The 18,650-nt window shown below is 39.1% G+C and overlaps 1 protein-coding gene across 4 annotated transcripts in view; it reads right to left on the minus strand.

The window, feature by feature from the left end:
- Positions 1-220: 220 nt before the first annotated feature.
- The window catches only part of LOC126236187 (uncharacterized), a 58,701-nt gene continuing 40,271 nt past the window's right edge, over positions 221-18,650 (minus strand). For all 4 annotated transcript variants that reach the window (XM_049945289.1, XM_049945287.1, XM_049945288.1 and 1 more), the window contains exons 4-5: positions 7,753-7,857; positions 221-598 (exon numbers count right to left, since the gene is read on the minus strand). In XM_049945289.1, coding sequence (XP_049801246.1) covers positions 506-598; positions 7,753-7,857 — 198 coding nt within the window. In that variant the 3' untranslated portion in view covers positions 221-505. The remainder of the gene's footprint in view (positions 599-7,752; positions 7,858-18,650) is intronic.

Genomic DNA, 18,650 nt, shown 5'->3' on the forward strand with positions numbered 1-18,650 from the left:
TAATCCAATTCCAGGTATTTTTTAACTGTAGTGTAGTTATGAGAAATACTTACCAACTTGTCTCTGAAAAACATAGCTTTCTTATAAATCTGTACGTCATGAAGGAGTTGTTATTGTTGGTGGTGGTGGCGGTGGCGGCGGTGGTGGGAGGAGGAGGAGGAGGAGGAGGAGGAGAAGAAGAAGATGGTAAGGGTATCATTTGATTCGCTCTGTGAAAGACTTTTGTCTTTAAAAGTTGCTTTTATTAGAATTCTATTACTTGTTTCTCATTTCAATTTTTTTTTTTTTTGCACAGCCATGGAAAGTAACACAATCTATGACAGTGGTTCACTTAGTAGTGTATCAACCTTTCACATCACCATGAAATAATACTGCTCTTTGTAGCTTTACATCTTAGTATAGAAAAAATAGCTATATTGAAAAATCTGTAATCAAAAGCTGTTAACTTAAAAAGAGTAAACTCTGTAGCAAATATAATTGGCAATGGACACAGAAACAATTCATTTTATAGCATTTGTACAAGCTGTCCAGTTTCATACAGCTGCTTGACATCTGTACCTCCACCAACAAATTTCCCCTTTACAAATACTCTTGGAACCTGTTGAAAATAAAAACATATCAGACATTAACAATATTTTATCTCAATCATTCATAAAGACAATGTAAAAAAGTGATACTCATTTCAATACAGCTGTAAACTATTATACTAATCTAGTTATTTAATAAGCTTCTCAATTCATGAGAAGGAAGGAAGCAAGATAGTGATTTAACTGCCCCATCAACATTGATGTCCTTAGAGATGGAGCACAAGCTTGTTTCGAGGATGGGAATGGAAACTGTCTATGCCTTTTTCCCCTTTCAAAGCTGTCATCCTGGCATTTGCCAGGAGTAATTAGCAAAATCCAGGAAATCTGGATGATCGGGTGCAGGTCTGAATCGCTGTTCTCCTGAAAGTGAGTCTAGTGTGGTAATCACTGTGTCACCTTTCATGAGAATAGTGTACAATAAGTACAACTAAAGCCCCTAAGATGCTTGCAAATTATCTATTTGACAAATTTTATTCTGTGTTTGCTAAATGACAAAAATCTCATGAACAGTCCTCTCAACCATCATGTGAGAAGTCTTTCCTCAGCTTACTTAAACTACCATTTCAATACTACATTCCTCAATTCAAACTTTGTCACAAAACAGTTAAGGCTCTTGTGACGAGACGAATTGACATACAGTGTGTTTGCTTTCGTCTTGAGATATTAAGCCATGTCTGTTAAATGATTTTTTGGACAATCTGCCAGTACCTAAAAGATTAAACCTCCATTGCTGGTAGAGCAGACTTGAGGTGAGTCTGAGGCTGGAGGTTATATGTACTCTCACACTAACATCCATGGGGACATTTTCCCCAGTCACTATCGCTGTAGCTCCTCCACCGTTCTTTGCAATAGTTGTTCGTTACAACACAGGAATTCAAAGTCCACTTATCTAAAGCCTTCTTATTTCTCCTTAAACCTTTCCCATGTTTATGAATTTCAATGACATCTATGAACAAGTGCATGTGGGTAGCTCTGTTCTTCTTCACTGTGAGAACCTGTGTGTCAGCACATTTTATTATATGATTGGTCTGGACAGTGAGTGCTCTACCACACCAGATTTGTTCACTTGTCCCGAACTGCAATACCATTTATGTTTGGTGTTCTGGTATTCCGGATCATCTGGTCATGCCAACAGACTTTTCCACATGTACACGGGATGTGGTACAATCCTGACATTGCAAGATGTGCTTCTCCCCACCCCCAATCTGAGATACCCTATAATGTTCTTTGTTGGTTCTATATATAGCCTCATGTGCAATAGATAACCGATTCTGTCTGTCACCCTGGAGATGAACGACAGAAAGGTTGTACCAACAGTTTTCCTTCTGATTTTTCACTTGGTAGAGAGTAAGGTTTTGTGGCACATCTTACATAGCTCATGGAGTACAATTTGTTCCTTACAATCAACTCAAAAGAGTCTTGTGTTGCATTCTTGTTCCTGCAGCTCAGAAGAGTTTAATAATACCTCTTTTGACTTACCACACTTTCAAATCATGAGCTGAACCAGAAAATGTGTGATTAATACATTCTTGATGTACACAAGATGGATATGTGAGCTGCAGTACTTCTGATGTGAGATGCAACACCTCAAATGCATTCTGAGGAACAATAGGTATTCCACCAGTTACATAAGGAGTGCCACAACACACAACTTGCAGTGAAGTTACATGTCAGACGAAATGTTATGTACTCTTATATTGCACAAACATGGCATAAAAACTGACCAAGAATATCAATGAATGTCTTAGATTAGCACAAGACAAACAGGATCCACTCACTATGGGGAGTTTGTGCTGTGGGAGACAGACAACGTAATACTCATAAAATCTGCCTATACACAAGTTCTCCCTCTGCGGAGAAGGGCTACCACTCCCATTTGTTCAGGGAAGCCCCCATAGACATTGGCATGGTAAGTATATGTAGCCTCTGACAAAGTCCTCCCCCACCCCCCCCTCCAAAAAAAAAAAAAAAAAATCTTGCTGATACTCATATTTCAAAACACATGCAATGGATCCAGTCATTGTGTGTTATATGATCCACTACACAAACATTACAAAACTCAAGGGTTCTGCAAGTTTGAAACAATCAACAGCTAGGTTCTTCTGCAGTTTAAATACGTAACAGATTTAATTCTGTAAAATACAGTAAAATGCATCAAAACATATCACCATAATTTATCAAATATACATATCAATTGGAACAAGTAAGAGAATGCTGACTAATTATGATATTGTGCATGTAATATCATCTGTCAGACCTTGTGCCTTCTGGGCACATTACTTCTACACTGTAATTTGTAGCTGTCACCAGATGCTCCATGATCTACAGTCATCCAGAAATCTTCTCTGCCCTTTAGGTAACCCTGATTACCTCCACCCTCCTGCAGTCCTAGCTCCAGTGTTACAAATGTGATTCATTCTGGACCACTCATCATCCATTCAAGGTGTTCTGCAAAGCATCCAATTCTATGGAAGAAAGCCAGCAATAATCCACATGGATTTTCAAGAGTTGGTTCATTTGTGAGTTTATGTGAGCACTGAGCATTCCATCACTCATTCATTCATTCATTCATTCATTCATTCATTCATTGGTTTTAAAGTAGGATCTCAGGATCACTGATTTCATAGCCAACATCTCTGTTGATAAGATTTTCCATTAATCTGCTCTAAACTGCCTCTCTAAATAACACTATCCCAGAACGTCCATGCAAGGATTTTTGTTAGACTATAGCCCATGAAGTGCCGCAGGTAACTGTCTACTTTTGTTTCACTTGATGTTTGTGGCAAGTGTGCTTCAGACACTGGATCTTGATGATTCTATTAGTGCTTCTGTGCGGAAAACATCATAGTCATACGCAATTCTTTGAATTCCTGCCTCACGTAAACAACTTTAGTACTGTTCAGTAGTTTTTTGCCCTGTATAGTTAGCAATTTGCCATATTTTTACACAATTCAAATGGTTCAAATGGCTCTGAGCACTATGGGACTCAACTGCTGTGGTCATTAGTCCCCTAGAACTTAGAACTACTTAAACCTAACTAACCTAAGGACATCACACACATCCATGCCCGAGGCAGTATTCAAACCTGCGACCGTAGCAGTCGCACGGTTCCTGACTGCGCGCCTAGAACCGCGAGACCACCGCGGCCAGCTTTACACAATTCTGCTGATTTTTGCAGACATTGGCCCAGCAAATGTGAGATACACGAGTACCTTTGGCTTTTTCTACTTTTCCTCCTCTTTTCGTGTGGCCAATTAATGCTTAAGAACTTCTAAAAATTTGGTCATTGGAGTACCTATTCTTGTGAAAGATTTCCCATGGCTGATGTAATTCAGATGCAAGGCTCTTGTCAAATGACAGGTTGCATACTCAATAACTGATGTTTTATGACAGCTGCTGGCAGCTCTTTGACTGTATGCCAAGAGCAGTGAGCCATGTAGATGACTGCAAGTCTTCTCCCTCTAAGTTCACCAGAAGTAGGCCGAGGAAAGCAGGCTACCGACAGCCACCACTGACCGTGTTCCAAATACAGCACACTGAACAAGAAGTCAGTACATGCTTGAACATATTCTTCATTGCAGAATCATACCTTTCACCAATGAATCGTAATGAATCCTTTCATCAGACCAAGGAACAATGAGATTATGTAGAAACTAATCATGCCGATGTCTGGGTTTTTAGTCCACTGAGATAATGGATGGAATCTATTCAGACACTCTTTCCATAGTCATACTTCTTATGTGGGAGCACAGCATTGCCTCAAGGAACCTAGCAAGTTGAGACTATGTTATTCACTTTGAAGCTTATGAGACAACTTTCTCGTTTAAAAAGTAAGTTACACATTATTATATCAGTCCAAGTGGGTATTATTGAATGCTACATCACAATTCAAAGTGACACAGATTCATGAACCCATTTTTCAACAGTCACCAAGTCATCGTAAACAATGATCATGACATTTTACTCACCATTCACTTCCTCGAAAACATAAATCCACTCCATCACAGAGCCATTTGAGAACCACTTTGTGAACATTCTCAATGCTGAAAATCTCTTTCCCGTTCTTCAGATATTCTTTCATTTTTTCAAAAAGGTGGAAATGATAAGGCGCAAGATCTGGACTGTACGGCAGATGCTTCCAAACCTCCCACAGCAAAAGTTTAAGCAGAGCTTGTGTTGGCATGCCATTTGGGGCATTGCACTGTCATGCAGAACACTGCCCTTTCTTAAGTTTACACACCTCTTGTACTTTATAGCATTGTGCAGCAATGTTGCTGCTGTACAGTAGGGATCGACAATAGTGACTGTGCCCTTTGCCATAAACTCCGTGCCCACAACACCTTTACATTTGAAGAAAACAGTGGCCACGACATTCCCTTGCTTTGCAATCCTCCTGCAGCGGTAGGATGTATCTCCATTATGAATCTATGTCTCATCACCTGTAATGATGTAGCTCAAGAAATCATTGCCTGCTACAGAAAAATTTTCAAGTTAGTCCAGAGACACCATAAACCTTGTGCCTTTGTGTGCAGGTGACAGTAATCTCAGTATCCAGCATGAGCACAATTTCCGACACTATGGACGGTCTCAAATTATGGAGTAAGCACTGCCTATTGAGATGCACACATAGTGGCCAATTTTCGCAACAGTCACTCTGTGATTTCTGCAAAACAGCTCTTTGATTACCTGGACGTTTTTGTCTGTGGTTGATATTGATGGCATTCCTCTCCAATCACCATCATCTACATTTGTGCAGCCTTGACCAAACTGTTGGTATCATTTCACTACAGCTGGACATGACACTACATTTTGTCCGCGTACCACCAGAATTTCACAGTGAATCTGTTTGCAATTTAGAGGCTTTGTTCAAAAGAATCTTACTGTCATACATGCTTCAGCTCTGGAGTACATTTCAAGTTGCTGTGCCATTTCACTCCCATACTGGTGCACCTGTTATTGGTACCACAGCACAACTGTCAGCAGGGAACGCGGGTCACACACTCTTCTGACACTGCACCCCTCTTTTCGCGCAATAGTCCTAGCATGAAACACCATGTGTAATATACTACCTGAGGAGTTAAGGAGCTATGCAGTCTTCTTGTTGCCAATGTGGTCACTGTCAAGATATCTTATGAATGGTTCTTCCAAGAACTTACACAACTTCTCATAAGAATCTTGGCATCACATGCTGAACTCAGCATTTCATTTATTAACAACGAGAAGCATGTATGCTGATATTTTCTTGTAGCTCCCAGGGTGATATTTCGCCTCTCGATATGTATGGTTTAGATGGTCTTTCCTTGGTCAGTATAGAGTCATCAACTACTGCTGTATGTAGTGTGAGAACTGCAACCACCTCTTCTGTAGCAGTGGTAAAGCCTGAGACTGGTGGCAATCTCTGTTAGTTTCACTGTGGAATCTTCCCTCTGTTTACTAGAGAGGCTGATAAGGATCAACTCATCACCTTACAATGCTTCTGTGTGCTACTGCACAAAATTCGAAGTTAGACAAACTGCTACATTTTTGCCTAGGGACCACAAAGGCACACCCAGTTGCAGGTCAAAGAATTGATATTTGCAACAAGAAACATGTGAAGATACGTAGGTTTCTTGGAGGTCATGTATAGCTGCTGGAAGATGCAATTAGATCTTTTCCTCACCAACACAGTTTGATCGACATTTATTTCCGATAGCTGCAGCCAAGTTCACATCACATTTGTCATTATGGCTATAAAGTCATGTCGGGTGGAAGGCAAATGTACTTACCAATTGCCTTTTCTGTCATAGCTTACACAGCTTCCTAGGTTCTTTAACATCTCCTCCCCAAAGAGCTGTTAGGCATAAATTCTCATGTTTGCTGACACTGCTCGTGCATAATGTCCTCACAGACATTTTGGCAGGATGTCGTGTTTTCTTGGTACAGTATTTGAACAACGTATCTTCTTATAAGGTGTCCCCTGACACTATGACCCAGCCAAGGAAACAGCTCCTCCATTCATCTGGTTCTCCCTGAAGGATATGTTTCCAAATGTTCCTGATACAGCCAAGCATTCTGTACGATGGTAGTGTCACATATGATTGATGGTGACATTGCTGCCATTTCCACCTGAGCAACAAAAGGTAAATATCCAAATTTTAAAATTTTAATGCATTTCCAGTATTTATGTTTCAATACATTCAGGCAGTTTTGGGTCGTTTGATTCACATGACCAATGATGAGAACAATGGTATCGCAGTAGCATCCTTTTCGTCTGAAGCAGATCTATGTAGGGCAGGACAATAGTGATCCAGCCAGTGGACAGTGACTGCATTGCCCAAATAGGTTATATCCTTTATTGTAATATTGCAAATAATTATTCACTGTAAACTAACTTGATAATGTCCTGTAAAGAATAAGTTTATGTTCATCTGTCAGTCGAAAGACTGATTCATCGCTGTATTGTACTGTGTTGTACAAAGTCTGTAACATTAACTTTATGCAATGGAAATTAATAAAATGTTAAACAACATGATTCACTCAGAAAATGAGATTTTGAAAGCGAATACTTTCATTACATGAAGAAATTTATGCATTTCACTAAACATATAACTGTGCAGAAATTTGAAACAATGAAAAATGAAACAGTTATAAATAATTTTGGCCTCCTGGAATTCAGAACACACAATGTATGCAATTGTAATACAAATGAGAGGCAACTATTTTGACAGTCATGAAATATTTTTACCGAAACCCTCAATATTTCTAGAGAATCAACTCTTCTATGTCAAAGAAAAGGAAAATACCTTCAAGGGAGAGTTGAAAAAAGAACCAATGGTGTATTCAAGACAATGTAGTGCAGAGATGAATAATTTCACATTGTGATCCATACCAGCAAAGCGCATTATGTGTGGAATCAATGAAACTTTGAAAAATGGTATTAATTCAATATTATAAACAGGAACGCAATATTAAGGCAGCGAGCAGTGACATGAAACTGTGTGTGTGTGTGTGTGTGTGTGTGTGTGTGTGTGTGTGTGTCACACTAAGAGCCTACACTGTACAACGAAGCTTATACTTACTCATTTCATGTTTGTATCATGTGCAAGATTTATTGTATTTATCTTCAAGGATGCTACATACAGAAGGAAACAAATGTATTCACACATTACTGAACAATGCAACTTACTGATCTGGCACCAGTGATTTCTGCTAGCGCAGACTGGATCGCATCACCATCATCCCTATTGTCTAATTCAATAGCTGTATACTTGTACTTCAACTTATCAAATACCTGAAATAGAAAAAATAAGCTGTCATTGAAGAACTCTCAAAACTGTCAACAAAAACAATTTTGTTATACTGTAATAAATCAAGAAATATTTTATATTTCAGTGCAATATAGTCTTAACAAGCAATATCACAAACGGCCAAAAAATAAATAGAAAAAAAATTAAAAAGAGAATAAATTTAAAAATAAGATTAATGATGAAATTATCAATTCACCTTTAATTCTGACTGCTCTAACACACAAATGTTTAGTAAAATGTTCTTGAATGTTTTGCTATTACTCAAAACCTTTTGTGAGAAGGTGGGAGGGGGGAGGACAGCAAGGAGGAATTGAATTGATGAGTGTGAAACAAACAAGTGGTATTTATGAATATTTTGAAGCATAGAATCACTATATCATTTTAAGGAGAGTACTTCAGACTTCTTTGGAGGAAGGTGAACCATAAGATGATTGAACTTATTCTACGAGATTCAAGGTAAGGAGCTGTACAATGTGTGGCTGTTCCGAATAATTACCAAATATGATTAAGTGATTCAAGATGGCTAGCATATTTGTTACACTCATACGCGAGTCAAAAATCAAAAGAAATCACTACAAATAAGACATTTTCTTTACAAGCAATTAAGGAACAAGCTGTAATACTGTACAACAGACTGTAACACTCCCTCACATTCAAGGCAATGACAACACATATCGATATGTTATTTGATATCTTTTTTTCCATCATTTTCTCTTTATGTTCATTTTTTTTTAAATTTTGGATTATATTGTACTGTAAATATTGTGATATAATTTTACATATTGTGGAAACCAGTATTTGTTCTTCTGATCTTTCACATTTGCTGCATCAACGACTGAAAAATTGTACACATTTAAATTGGTCCGCCCAGTTTCTTTTATACTAAATTTTGGAATAATACAATGGAACTTCGCTTTTACATTCTCCAATTTTAAATTTTTTGTGATTCTACACCATAAATTTGTAGTGTCTGTAAAAACCCTTTAAATACTAAAAATTCCCCGATCTTACATTTCTTTCTAGAAAGGTTTGCCTCAATTCTTGCTTGACTTCACCCCATTTTCTTCCTGTTGATATTTGCTGAGACTACATGAGTTTTAAGTGGCACAAAGATGGATGGTTCGCATCAGGTGTGGTGGTGGAGTTAAGGACATATTTTAGGCCATTGTGGGACGAGATATGTGTGTGAGGAAATGCTGACGCAATCCAAAATCGGTGTTGCCAATACAACTTGCAACATTTAGTTTCACTGCACAATTATGATACAACTACTGCTAGGCTGCATGGTAATGGAAAAATGAAACAGTCGATGGGAAGTGTTCTGGACCAAGCCCATATGTGATGAAGGGGCCCAGCCACCACCTTTCCTTGTCCCACTTTTAACTCAGTCTCATTTTTTTGCACATATTTCTAATGTACTGTATTCAGCAACAATATAAATTGCTGATCTTTAAATTCAAACACTGAGTCTCGTAGAATACACTCAGTCATAATTGAGGAAATGTCACCTGTTTCCGACTGGTACACTCTTATTGACTGGTGACTTGTTAAGTCACCCAATAGCCACCATACCACACTACCACCAGTGAAATGAGCTTGCCTACTGTATGTGTGGAGAGGTGGAGTCGCCCTTCTGCAACGGAAGTGCAGGTAGGGGTGAAAGAATTTTGTGAAGCACTGAAAATATACTTTTCGTGCAGATGATGTGCTATGGCAGACGTCAAATGCAAATAGAACAAGGATTTTGCGATAACGCATTTTAAAGACTTTCCTGTTCAAATCTGACATGATACAGTTGCAACAACTACACACACTACTCGTGTTTATACTTTGCACTGCACACACAACACACTGTAGATCGTAAAGATTGGCAGCAGTGATAGAGGGCATGACGCAAAACTGTAGCACCTGAGCTTTGTTTCAAATTTACATATTACACAGTGTACAGAAATTCACTGAAGCCAACTTCTAATAAGATTGTAATGTCAACTGTGGAAGTAAACTTATTTTTTCATGTGCGTGTCTCTCATCAAGCCTAAAATAACACTAACAGTGGTGAGCATATGAAGTGCAGCTTGTAAGAAAACATTAAACAATAACATAAATGGTGACAAAGTATGCCATTAAACAGATGTCCACATTTATGCTTATGGTTTAACCACTTACTTTCTGTGATGCTTTTTGTTTAATTTGATACATTCATCAATTTTTGCTTTTTTCTGGGTGAGCACAAGAGCACAAAGGATGATCTCTCAAAGATGCTTGTTTTGAATGTGTAATTTGTGGCTACAGCTTGTTGGAAAAAAGCTTGATTATCTTGTACCCAGATACCAATTTCAATTTTTTGATGAATTTTTACTTGCTGCTACACATCTGTGATTTATAAGAACTGCTGAAACTTCATTAACACAAATTATTGTATAAAGTATTGGAGAGGATTGCGATTTTTAATCGTATATGCCAATTACATGTATTTTTGCTCATATTTTGGGGGTTTTAACATTTTCCTTGACTCTGCATTTTCATCAATTTTGTGTTTTTTAAGTCTGGACCACACAAAAACGTAAAATAGGGGTTTCACTGTTCCTTATTTCTAAAGTTTTATCAGACTCTTCGTACTTGCACTGAACTAGATCAGTGTAAATAATGGAGGAGTAGAGGTAACAGGAAAATTAAAGAGACGTTTGGAGAAAAGAGAACCACTTGCATGACTATCAAGAGCTCAGATGGAACCCCAGTTCTAGGCAAAGAATGGAAAGCAGAAAGGTGGAAGGAGTATATAGAGGGTCTATACAGGGGCGATGCTCTAGAGGACAATTTTATGGAAATGGAAGGGGATGTAGATGAAGATGAAATGGGAGATATGATACTGCGTGAAGAGTTTGACAGAGCACTGAAAGACCTAAGTCGAAACAAGGCCCCGGGAGTAGACAACATTCCATTAGAACTACTGATAGCCTTGGGAGAGCCAGCCCTGACAAAACTCTACCATCTGGTGAGCAAGATGTATGAGACACGCGAAATTCCCTCAGACTTCAAGAAGAATATAATAATTCCAATCCCAAAGAAAGCAAGTGTTCACAGATGTGGAAATTACCAAACTATCAGTTTAATAAGCCACGGATGCAAAATACTACCACGAATTCTTTTCAGACGAGTGGAAAAACTGGTAGAAGCTGACCTCGGGGAAGATCAGTTTGGATTCCATAGAAATGTTGGAACACATGAGGCAATACTGACCCTACGACTTAACTTAAAAAATAGATTAAGGAAAGACAAACCTACATTTCTAGCATTTGTAGACTTAGAGAGAACTTTTGACAATGTTGGCTGGAATACTCTCTTTCAAATTCTAAAGGTGGCAGGGGTAAAACACGGGGAGCAAAAGACTATTTACAATTTGTACAGAAACCAGATGGCAGTTATGAGAGACGAGGGGCATGAAAGGGAAGCAGTGGTTGGGAATGGAGTGACACAGGGTTGTAGCCTATGCCTGATGTTATTCAATCTGTATATTGAGCAAGCAGTAAAGGAAACAAAAGAAAAATTCGGAGTAGGTATTAAAATTCATCGAGAAGAAATAAAAACTTTGAGGTTCGCCGGTGACATTGTAATTCTGTCAGAAACAGCAAAGGACCTGGAAGAGCAGTTGAATGGAATGGACAGTTTGTTGAAAGGACGATACAAGATGAACATCAACAAAAGCAAAACGAGGATAACAGAATGTAGTCGAATTAAATCGGGTGATGCTGAGGGAATTACATTAGGAAATGAGACACTTAAAGTAGTAGATGAGTTTTGCTATTTGGGGAGCAAAATAACTGATGATGGTCGAAGTAGAGGATATAAAATGTAGACTGGCAATGGCAAGGAAAGTGTTTCTGAAGAAGAGAAATTTGTTAACATCCAGTATTGATTTAAGTGTCAGGAAGTCATTTCTGAAAGTATTTGTATGGAGTGTAGCCATGTATGGCAGTGAAACGTGGAAGATAAATAATTTACACAAAAAGAGAATAGAAGCTCTCGAAATGTGGTGCTACAGAAGAATGCTGAAGATTAGATGGGTAGATCACATAACTAATGAGGATGTATTGAATAGAATTGGGGAGGAGAGAAATTTGTGGCACAACTTGACTAGAAGAAGGGATTGGTTGGTAGGACATATTGAGGCATCAAGGGATCACCAAATTAGTATTGGAGAGCAGCGTGGAGGGTACAATCCAGTCTCTGGACTGAAGACTACAACTACAACTACAACAACAACAACAACAAGGGTAACAACCCTCACTATACTTGAGACACTGAGTAGTTGATAGGCAAATAAAACTGAAAGCATTCTGACAACATCCTTCATCAGAGCTAACTAGTACAGAACCAAAAAACACACACAAAACACACACACACACACACACACACACACACACACACACACACACACACACACACACACACACACACACACCTGGAAGGGTACGTTGTCCTGGCCGAATAAAATGCATCTGCACTGCAGCTCAACTGGGGTGAAATGTTGTATCTTTTGAAGTGGGTAAGAGAAGCAAGAATGCTGGTGGCAGGAGGGGAGGGCTACTAACTCTGCTGTGAGCTGGGGAAACTACATGGTCTAGTCGCATTAATGTGACCATTGCCTACATCCGAAATCAATGTGCACTAACTACGTGTAGACAGCAGGTGGCAGCACTACCTGTGGAGGGTATAAAAAGTGTGTCAGGGGGATACAGAAAACTGTGCAGTCACTGTCATAACTAGAGACCAGATTATATGCATTTGCACGTTGCATATGCATTTTGGCTCCTTTTCACCAGTTATTGCATATTTTAACTAAAAACTAGTGACAATGCATATTTTCGCTCTATGTTTACAATATTTTAAAAATTTAGACAGGCAATCTCTATTCGATATAGTTTTGATGTCTCGCAGATTGACCACATCTAGAACAGTGTGCCACTGCTAACCAAGAGGCCACTGCCTAGTGAAATTATTACAGAAGAGGAACAGGAACAGGCAGAGTCAGAGCTCCTGCGCTCGCGCCCCCGGTTCATCCCCTCCGCTGCCATACCATATGCATTGGCAACAAACTAAACTACGCAAACTTCTAGTTGTACGGCCATTGTTTTGGTTTAGCTTTCTATTTATTTGTACACAGCTGAACGTCTTTATGATGTGTAGTGTGTAACGTGTTGTGCGCCATGCCGTCCGGAAGAAGGAACGTCATTTTATGAATAGCTGACCATCCTGGAACATTTATATATCACAGAATTGTTTTATATTGTTGAGTTTGTGACCAAAATGTTTTGTGCAATAAAAAGTTTCAAATAGACCAGCATGTCAAGACAAGTCTTCATATCACAGTAATGTGGAAGAAAGGACCACGACGACAAGTTCTGACACAAGTTCCAGTAGTAGGGATTTGTCCAAAGGTAACAAAAAAAGTCAGTTTAACATAGATCTACGTGAAGCATTCAATGCAAGCAATATTCCTCTTCACAAACTTACAAACCCTATCCTCAAAGGCTTCTTGTGCAAATATTGCTTAATAAAAATATACCAGATGACTCAACATTGCATAAAAATTACATACCAACAATTTACATAAATGTTCTGGAAGAAATATGCAATGAACTCGACAACAGCATTATCTGGATTTAAGTTGCAAAACTACAGACACTTGTGGTCGTTAAATGGCTCAAATGGCTCTGAGCACTATGGGACTCAACTGCTGTGGTTATCAGTCCCGTAGAACTTAGAACTACTTAAACCTAACTAACATAAGGACATCACACACATCCATGCCCGAGGCAGGATTCGAACCTGCGACCGTAGCAGTCCCACGGTTCCGCACTGCGCGCCTACAACCGCGAGACCACCACGGCCGGCTGTGGTCGTTACATTGTAAGTTTAATTGTTGGTGCTTTAAAAGAAGAGCCCTCTTCTATCTATTTAGCGGCCTGCAAAGAACTTGAAAAAGTAAAACATTCTATGATCACCAGATTTGTCAATGAGGGTATTAGAAAAATATTTCCAGAATCTTCTGCAGATGAAAGGGTATTCTTGTTTATTTAAGATGCTATATTATCAAAGCAGTAAAAGCCTTCCAACTATTTTATGCTAATTTGATTCATGTGACGTGCTTTGCTCATGGAGAAGAAGTGCATTCCACATTTGTGAATGTAAACAAACTGATTTTATCCCTAAGAAAGTGTTTCTAAAGGCTCCTGCTTGAATCAAGACCTACAATGAAAAACTACCAGATGTGCCTTTACCTCCCAAACCAGTAGTAACTTGTTGGGGTACGTGGGTCAAAGCTGTGTTATTTTACAATGAACATTTCGGATCCATCAGAGGGGCAGTAAACAACTTCGATAGTGGAGAGACTAAGCCAGTTTGTCAGTGCAAAGAGGCTTTTAATGATTCCGGTATTAAAAAGGACATTCTGTGATTAGCACTCATTTTCCCCATATACCTACAAGTATTAAAAAGCTTGAAACTCAAGGCTTGGCGCTGCATGGATCTATTCACCTAATGAATAAAATTATTCTAGTGAACTCCTCGTTGCCCCACATATTCCCAAGAAAACTTAAAGAAAAGTTTGAAAACATTTTAAACAATAACCTGGGCTTTGAACCCTTATGCCAAATTGATAGTTTTATTAATGGGACAGGTGAATTTTTACCAGAAAAAATAAGTGCCAACATAGCACCCACATTCCAATACTGCCCAGTTACCTCAGTTGATGTAGAATGCTCCTTTTCTGCATATAAAAATGTTTTGAGTGATAGAAGACACAATCTTACTACCGAATATTTAGAACAGTACTTGGTCATTTATGATTACAATAGTAGAAAAATGTAATATAAATTTTAAATGATGCTTCCATCCAATAGTAGCAACTGTTCAAAAAAATTCATGACTGTCTGTTGTTTTTTCAATAAAATATTACAGAGTGTTTAAGCATGCGTGTGATGTATCTTGAAGTGGGTCCTGTACATATCTATTATTTCGCTGCAATTCACTAGTATCGCATCCGGTTGTTACCGACAACAATAGCAAAAAAGGAACAGTTCTTGAAACATAGTATGCGTCCCCATTTCGCAAATTTTTAAAACATAATCCCAGGAAGGCCCCCTTAGTAACCTCTACTAGAAAGTATTCAGAAAATGACATTGGTCTTCTAAATGTACCGATTTTTCGTGTGGCCAGCACTCTTCCTTGTAAGTGATACACACAGGTTCGACTCTGATATAATGCACGCAGTAACTACCATGATTTTTTATTACTTGATCTTGCATATTTTGACACTTTTGATGCATTTTAAGCATTTTTCATGCACGTTCTAAGGTTTTGATGATGCAAATAATCCGGTCTCTACTAGTAACTATCTGATGTCCAAAATGGCAAAATCATTGGCTTTCAGGTCAAGAGTGGAAATACTTCTGGAATGGCTAAGTCTGTAACCTGTTCGCGTGCATCGTGGTTAAAATATGCCGTGCACAGCAAACTGGCACTATCTAAACCGGAGCGGAGGAACTGTGGTGTACCAAAGACCACACATGGCAGGGCTGAATGACAGCTGTGGAGATAGATATGTGGGAGAATAGACGCTCAACTGCTGAGGAACTGACTGCCCAGATGAACCAAGAGGCTACCAACAGTGTCTCCTAAATGACCACTGAGCAAACATTGCTGCATATGGGCCTCTGCAGCAGACGCTTGGTTCATGCAACCACACTGCTGTTCATCGGTGAGAAACCCTGGAATTTGCATGCCAGTACCGCAACTGGACAGCCACTGAGTGGCGACTGCTGACCTTTCTTTTCAGATGAATCATGTTTCACACTCCATCAGTGCCAAGTATGATGTAAAATTTATGAAACCGAACACCCTGCAACAACTGTCGGAAGAATACAGGCTGGAGGAGGGAGCAGTATGGTCTGGGGAATGTTTTATGGCAGTCTGTGGATGATCTTGTCATTGTGGAAGGCACACTGGATAAACTTAAGTATGCATCTATCCTTGTGGACCATATTTAGGCTTTTTGACAGGTGGTCACATTAATGTGACTGGACACTGTACATGTGGTATGCAAAGACATTAAGGAGTGGATTGTGAAGGGGATGTGGGACAGGAGCTGATGGACTGAGGCCAGAAAAATGGTGGGCTTGAAGAAATGTCTAGAGAACAATTCTCATCTACACAGTTCAGAAAAATTGGTATTGGAGAAGGAGGGGATCCACATGACAAAGTTTGTGTTGCAGCCATTGAACTTGAGCTTGTTGTACTTGTCAGCACATTCCATCACTAGGGGGACTTCTCTGCTCAGCCTCCATTTGACAATGGTCTTTCATTTGCATTGAGACCAAGTTGGTGGTCATGCCCACATAAAAGGCTGTGCAGAAGTTATAGCAGAGCTCGTACATTATATGACTGCTTTCACATGTCACCCTTCCTCTGATAAGTTATAATAGGGTGGGACATGATGTACTAGTGAAGGGACTGATAAGAGGACAAGTGTTATACAGGGACATGAACCATGTGGTAAGGGGCTGGGAGTACATCTGGCATAAAGACTAACCAGTTCTTATCATGGACTGCATGTTGTTGTTGTGGTCTCAGTCTAAAGACTGGTTTGATGCAGCTCTCTATCCTACTCCATCCTGTGCAAGCTGCTTCATCTACAAGTAACTACTGCAGCCTACATCCTTCTGAATCTCCTTAGCGTATTCATCTCTTGGTCTCCCTCTACGATTTTTACCCTCCACGCTTCCCTCCAGTACTAAATTGGTGATCCCTTGAAACCTCAGATTGTGTCCTACCAACCGATCCCTTCTTCTAGTCAAGTTGTGCCATAAATTCCTCTTCTCCCCAATTCTAGTCAGTACCTTCTCAATAGTTACATGATCTTCCCACCAAATCTTCAGCACTCTTCTGTAGCACCAAATTTCAAAAGTTTCTATTCTCTTCTTGTCTAAACCATTTATTATATATGTTTCACTTTCATACATACTTTCATACAAATACTTTCAGAAAGGACTTCCTGATACTAAAGTCTATACTGGATATTAACAAATTTCTTTTTCAGAAACGCTTTCCTTGCCATCATCAGTCTACATTTTATACCGCCTCTACTTCAACCATCATCAGTTATTTTGCCGCCCAAATAACAAAACTCATCTACTACTTGAAGTGTCATTTCCTAATCTTATTCCTCAGCATCATCTGATTTAATTTGACTACATTCTATTATCGTCGATTTGCTTTTGTTGATGTTTGTCTTATATCCTCCTTTCAACACACTGTCCATTCTGTTCAATTGCTTGTCCAAGTCCTTTGCTGTCTCTGACAGAATTACAATGTCACTGGCAAACCGTAAAGTTTTTATTTGTTCTCCCTGGACTTTAATTCCTACTCCAAATTTTTCTTTTACTACCTGCTCAATATGCAGATGGAATAACATTTGGGATATGCTACAACCCTGTTTCACTCCATTCTCAACCGATACTTCCCTGCCCCTTGGCTCTTCTAACTGCCATCTGGTTCTCATAAAAAACGTACGTATCCTTTCACTCCCTGTAATTTACCCCTGCTACCTTTAGAATTTGAAAGAGCGTGTTCCAGTCAACATTGTCAAACGCTTTCTGTAAGTTTACAAATGCTGTAAATGTATGTTTGTCTGTCCTTAACCTACCTTCCATGAGAAGTCATAAGGTCAGTATTGCCTCGCATGTTCCTACATTTCTCTGGAATCCAAACTGATTTCTCCTGTGAAGAATTCGTGTTAGTATTTTGCAGCTGTGACTTATTAAACTAATAATTTGACAATTTTCACACCTGTCAGCACCTGCTTTCTTTGGAATTGGGGTTATTATATTCTTCTTGAAGTCTGACTGTATTTTGCCTATCTAACATATCTTGCTCACCAGATGGAAAAATTTTGTCATGGTTGGTTCTCCCAAGGCTATCCGTAGCTTTAACGGAATGTTATATATTCCCAGGGCTTGTTTCGACGTAAGTCTTTCAGTGCTTTGCCAAATTCTTCATGCAGTATCATATGTCCCTCCTCATCTTCCTCTACGTGCTCTTCCACTTCCACAATATTGCCCTGAAGTACATCTCCCTTGTATACACCCTCTGTATACTCCTTCCACCTTTCTGCTTTTCCTTCTTTGCTTAGGACTGGTTTTCCATCTTACCTCTTGATATTCATACAGGTGGTCCTCTTTTCTTCAAAGCTCTCCAATCTTCCTGGGGCATTATCTTACCCTGTTTCACCTGACCACAAGTCCTGTTTCTCCTGCATCCTTATATTTGTCCTCTAGCCATTCCTGATTAGCCATTTTGCACTTCCTGTTGTTCCCATTTTTTAGACATTTGTATTCCCTTTCTCCTGCTTCATTTATTGCATTTTTACATTTTCACTTTTCATCAATTAAATTGAATATCTCTCTTGTTACCCAAGGATTTCCATTAGGCTTCATCTTTTTACCTACTTGATCCTCTGCTGTCTTCATTATTTCAACTCTCAAAGCTACCCATTCTTCTTCTAGTGTATTCCTTTCCCCTGTTCTCGTCAATTGTTCCCTAATGCTCCCTCTGAAATGCTCTATAACTTCTTGTTTTTTCAATCTATGCAGGTCCCATCTCTTTGAATTCCCCCTTTTTGTGGTTTCTTCAGTTTCAATCTGCAGTTCACAACCAATGAATTGTGGTTAGAGTACACATCTACCCCTGGAAATGTCTTACAATTTAAAATCTGGTTCTG

This window comes from Schistocerca nitens, chromosome 2, assembly GCF_023898315.1.
Source record: "Schistocerca nitens isolate TAMUIC-IGC-003100 chromosome 2, iqSchNite1.1, whole genome shotgun sequence".
NCBI lineage: Eukaryota > Metazoa > Arthropoda > Insecta > Orthoptera > Acrididae > Schistocerca > Schistocerca nitens.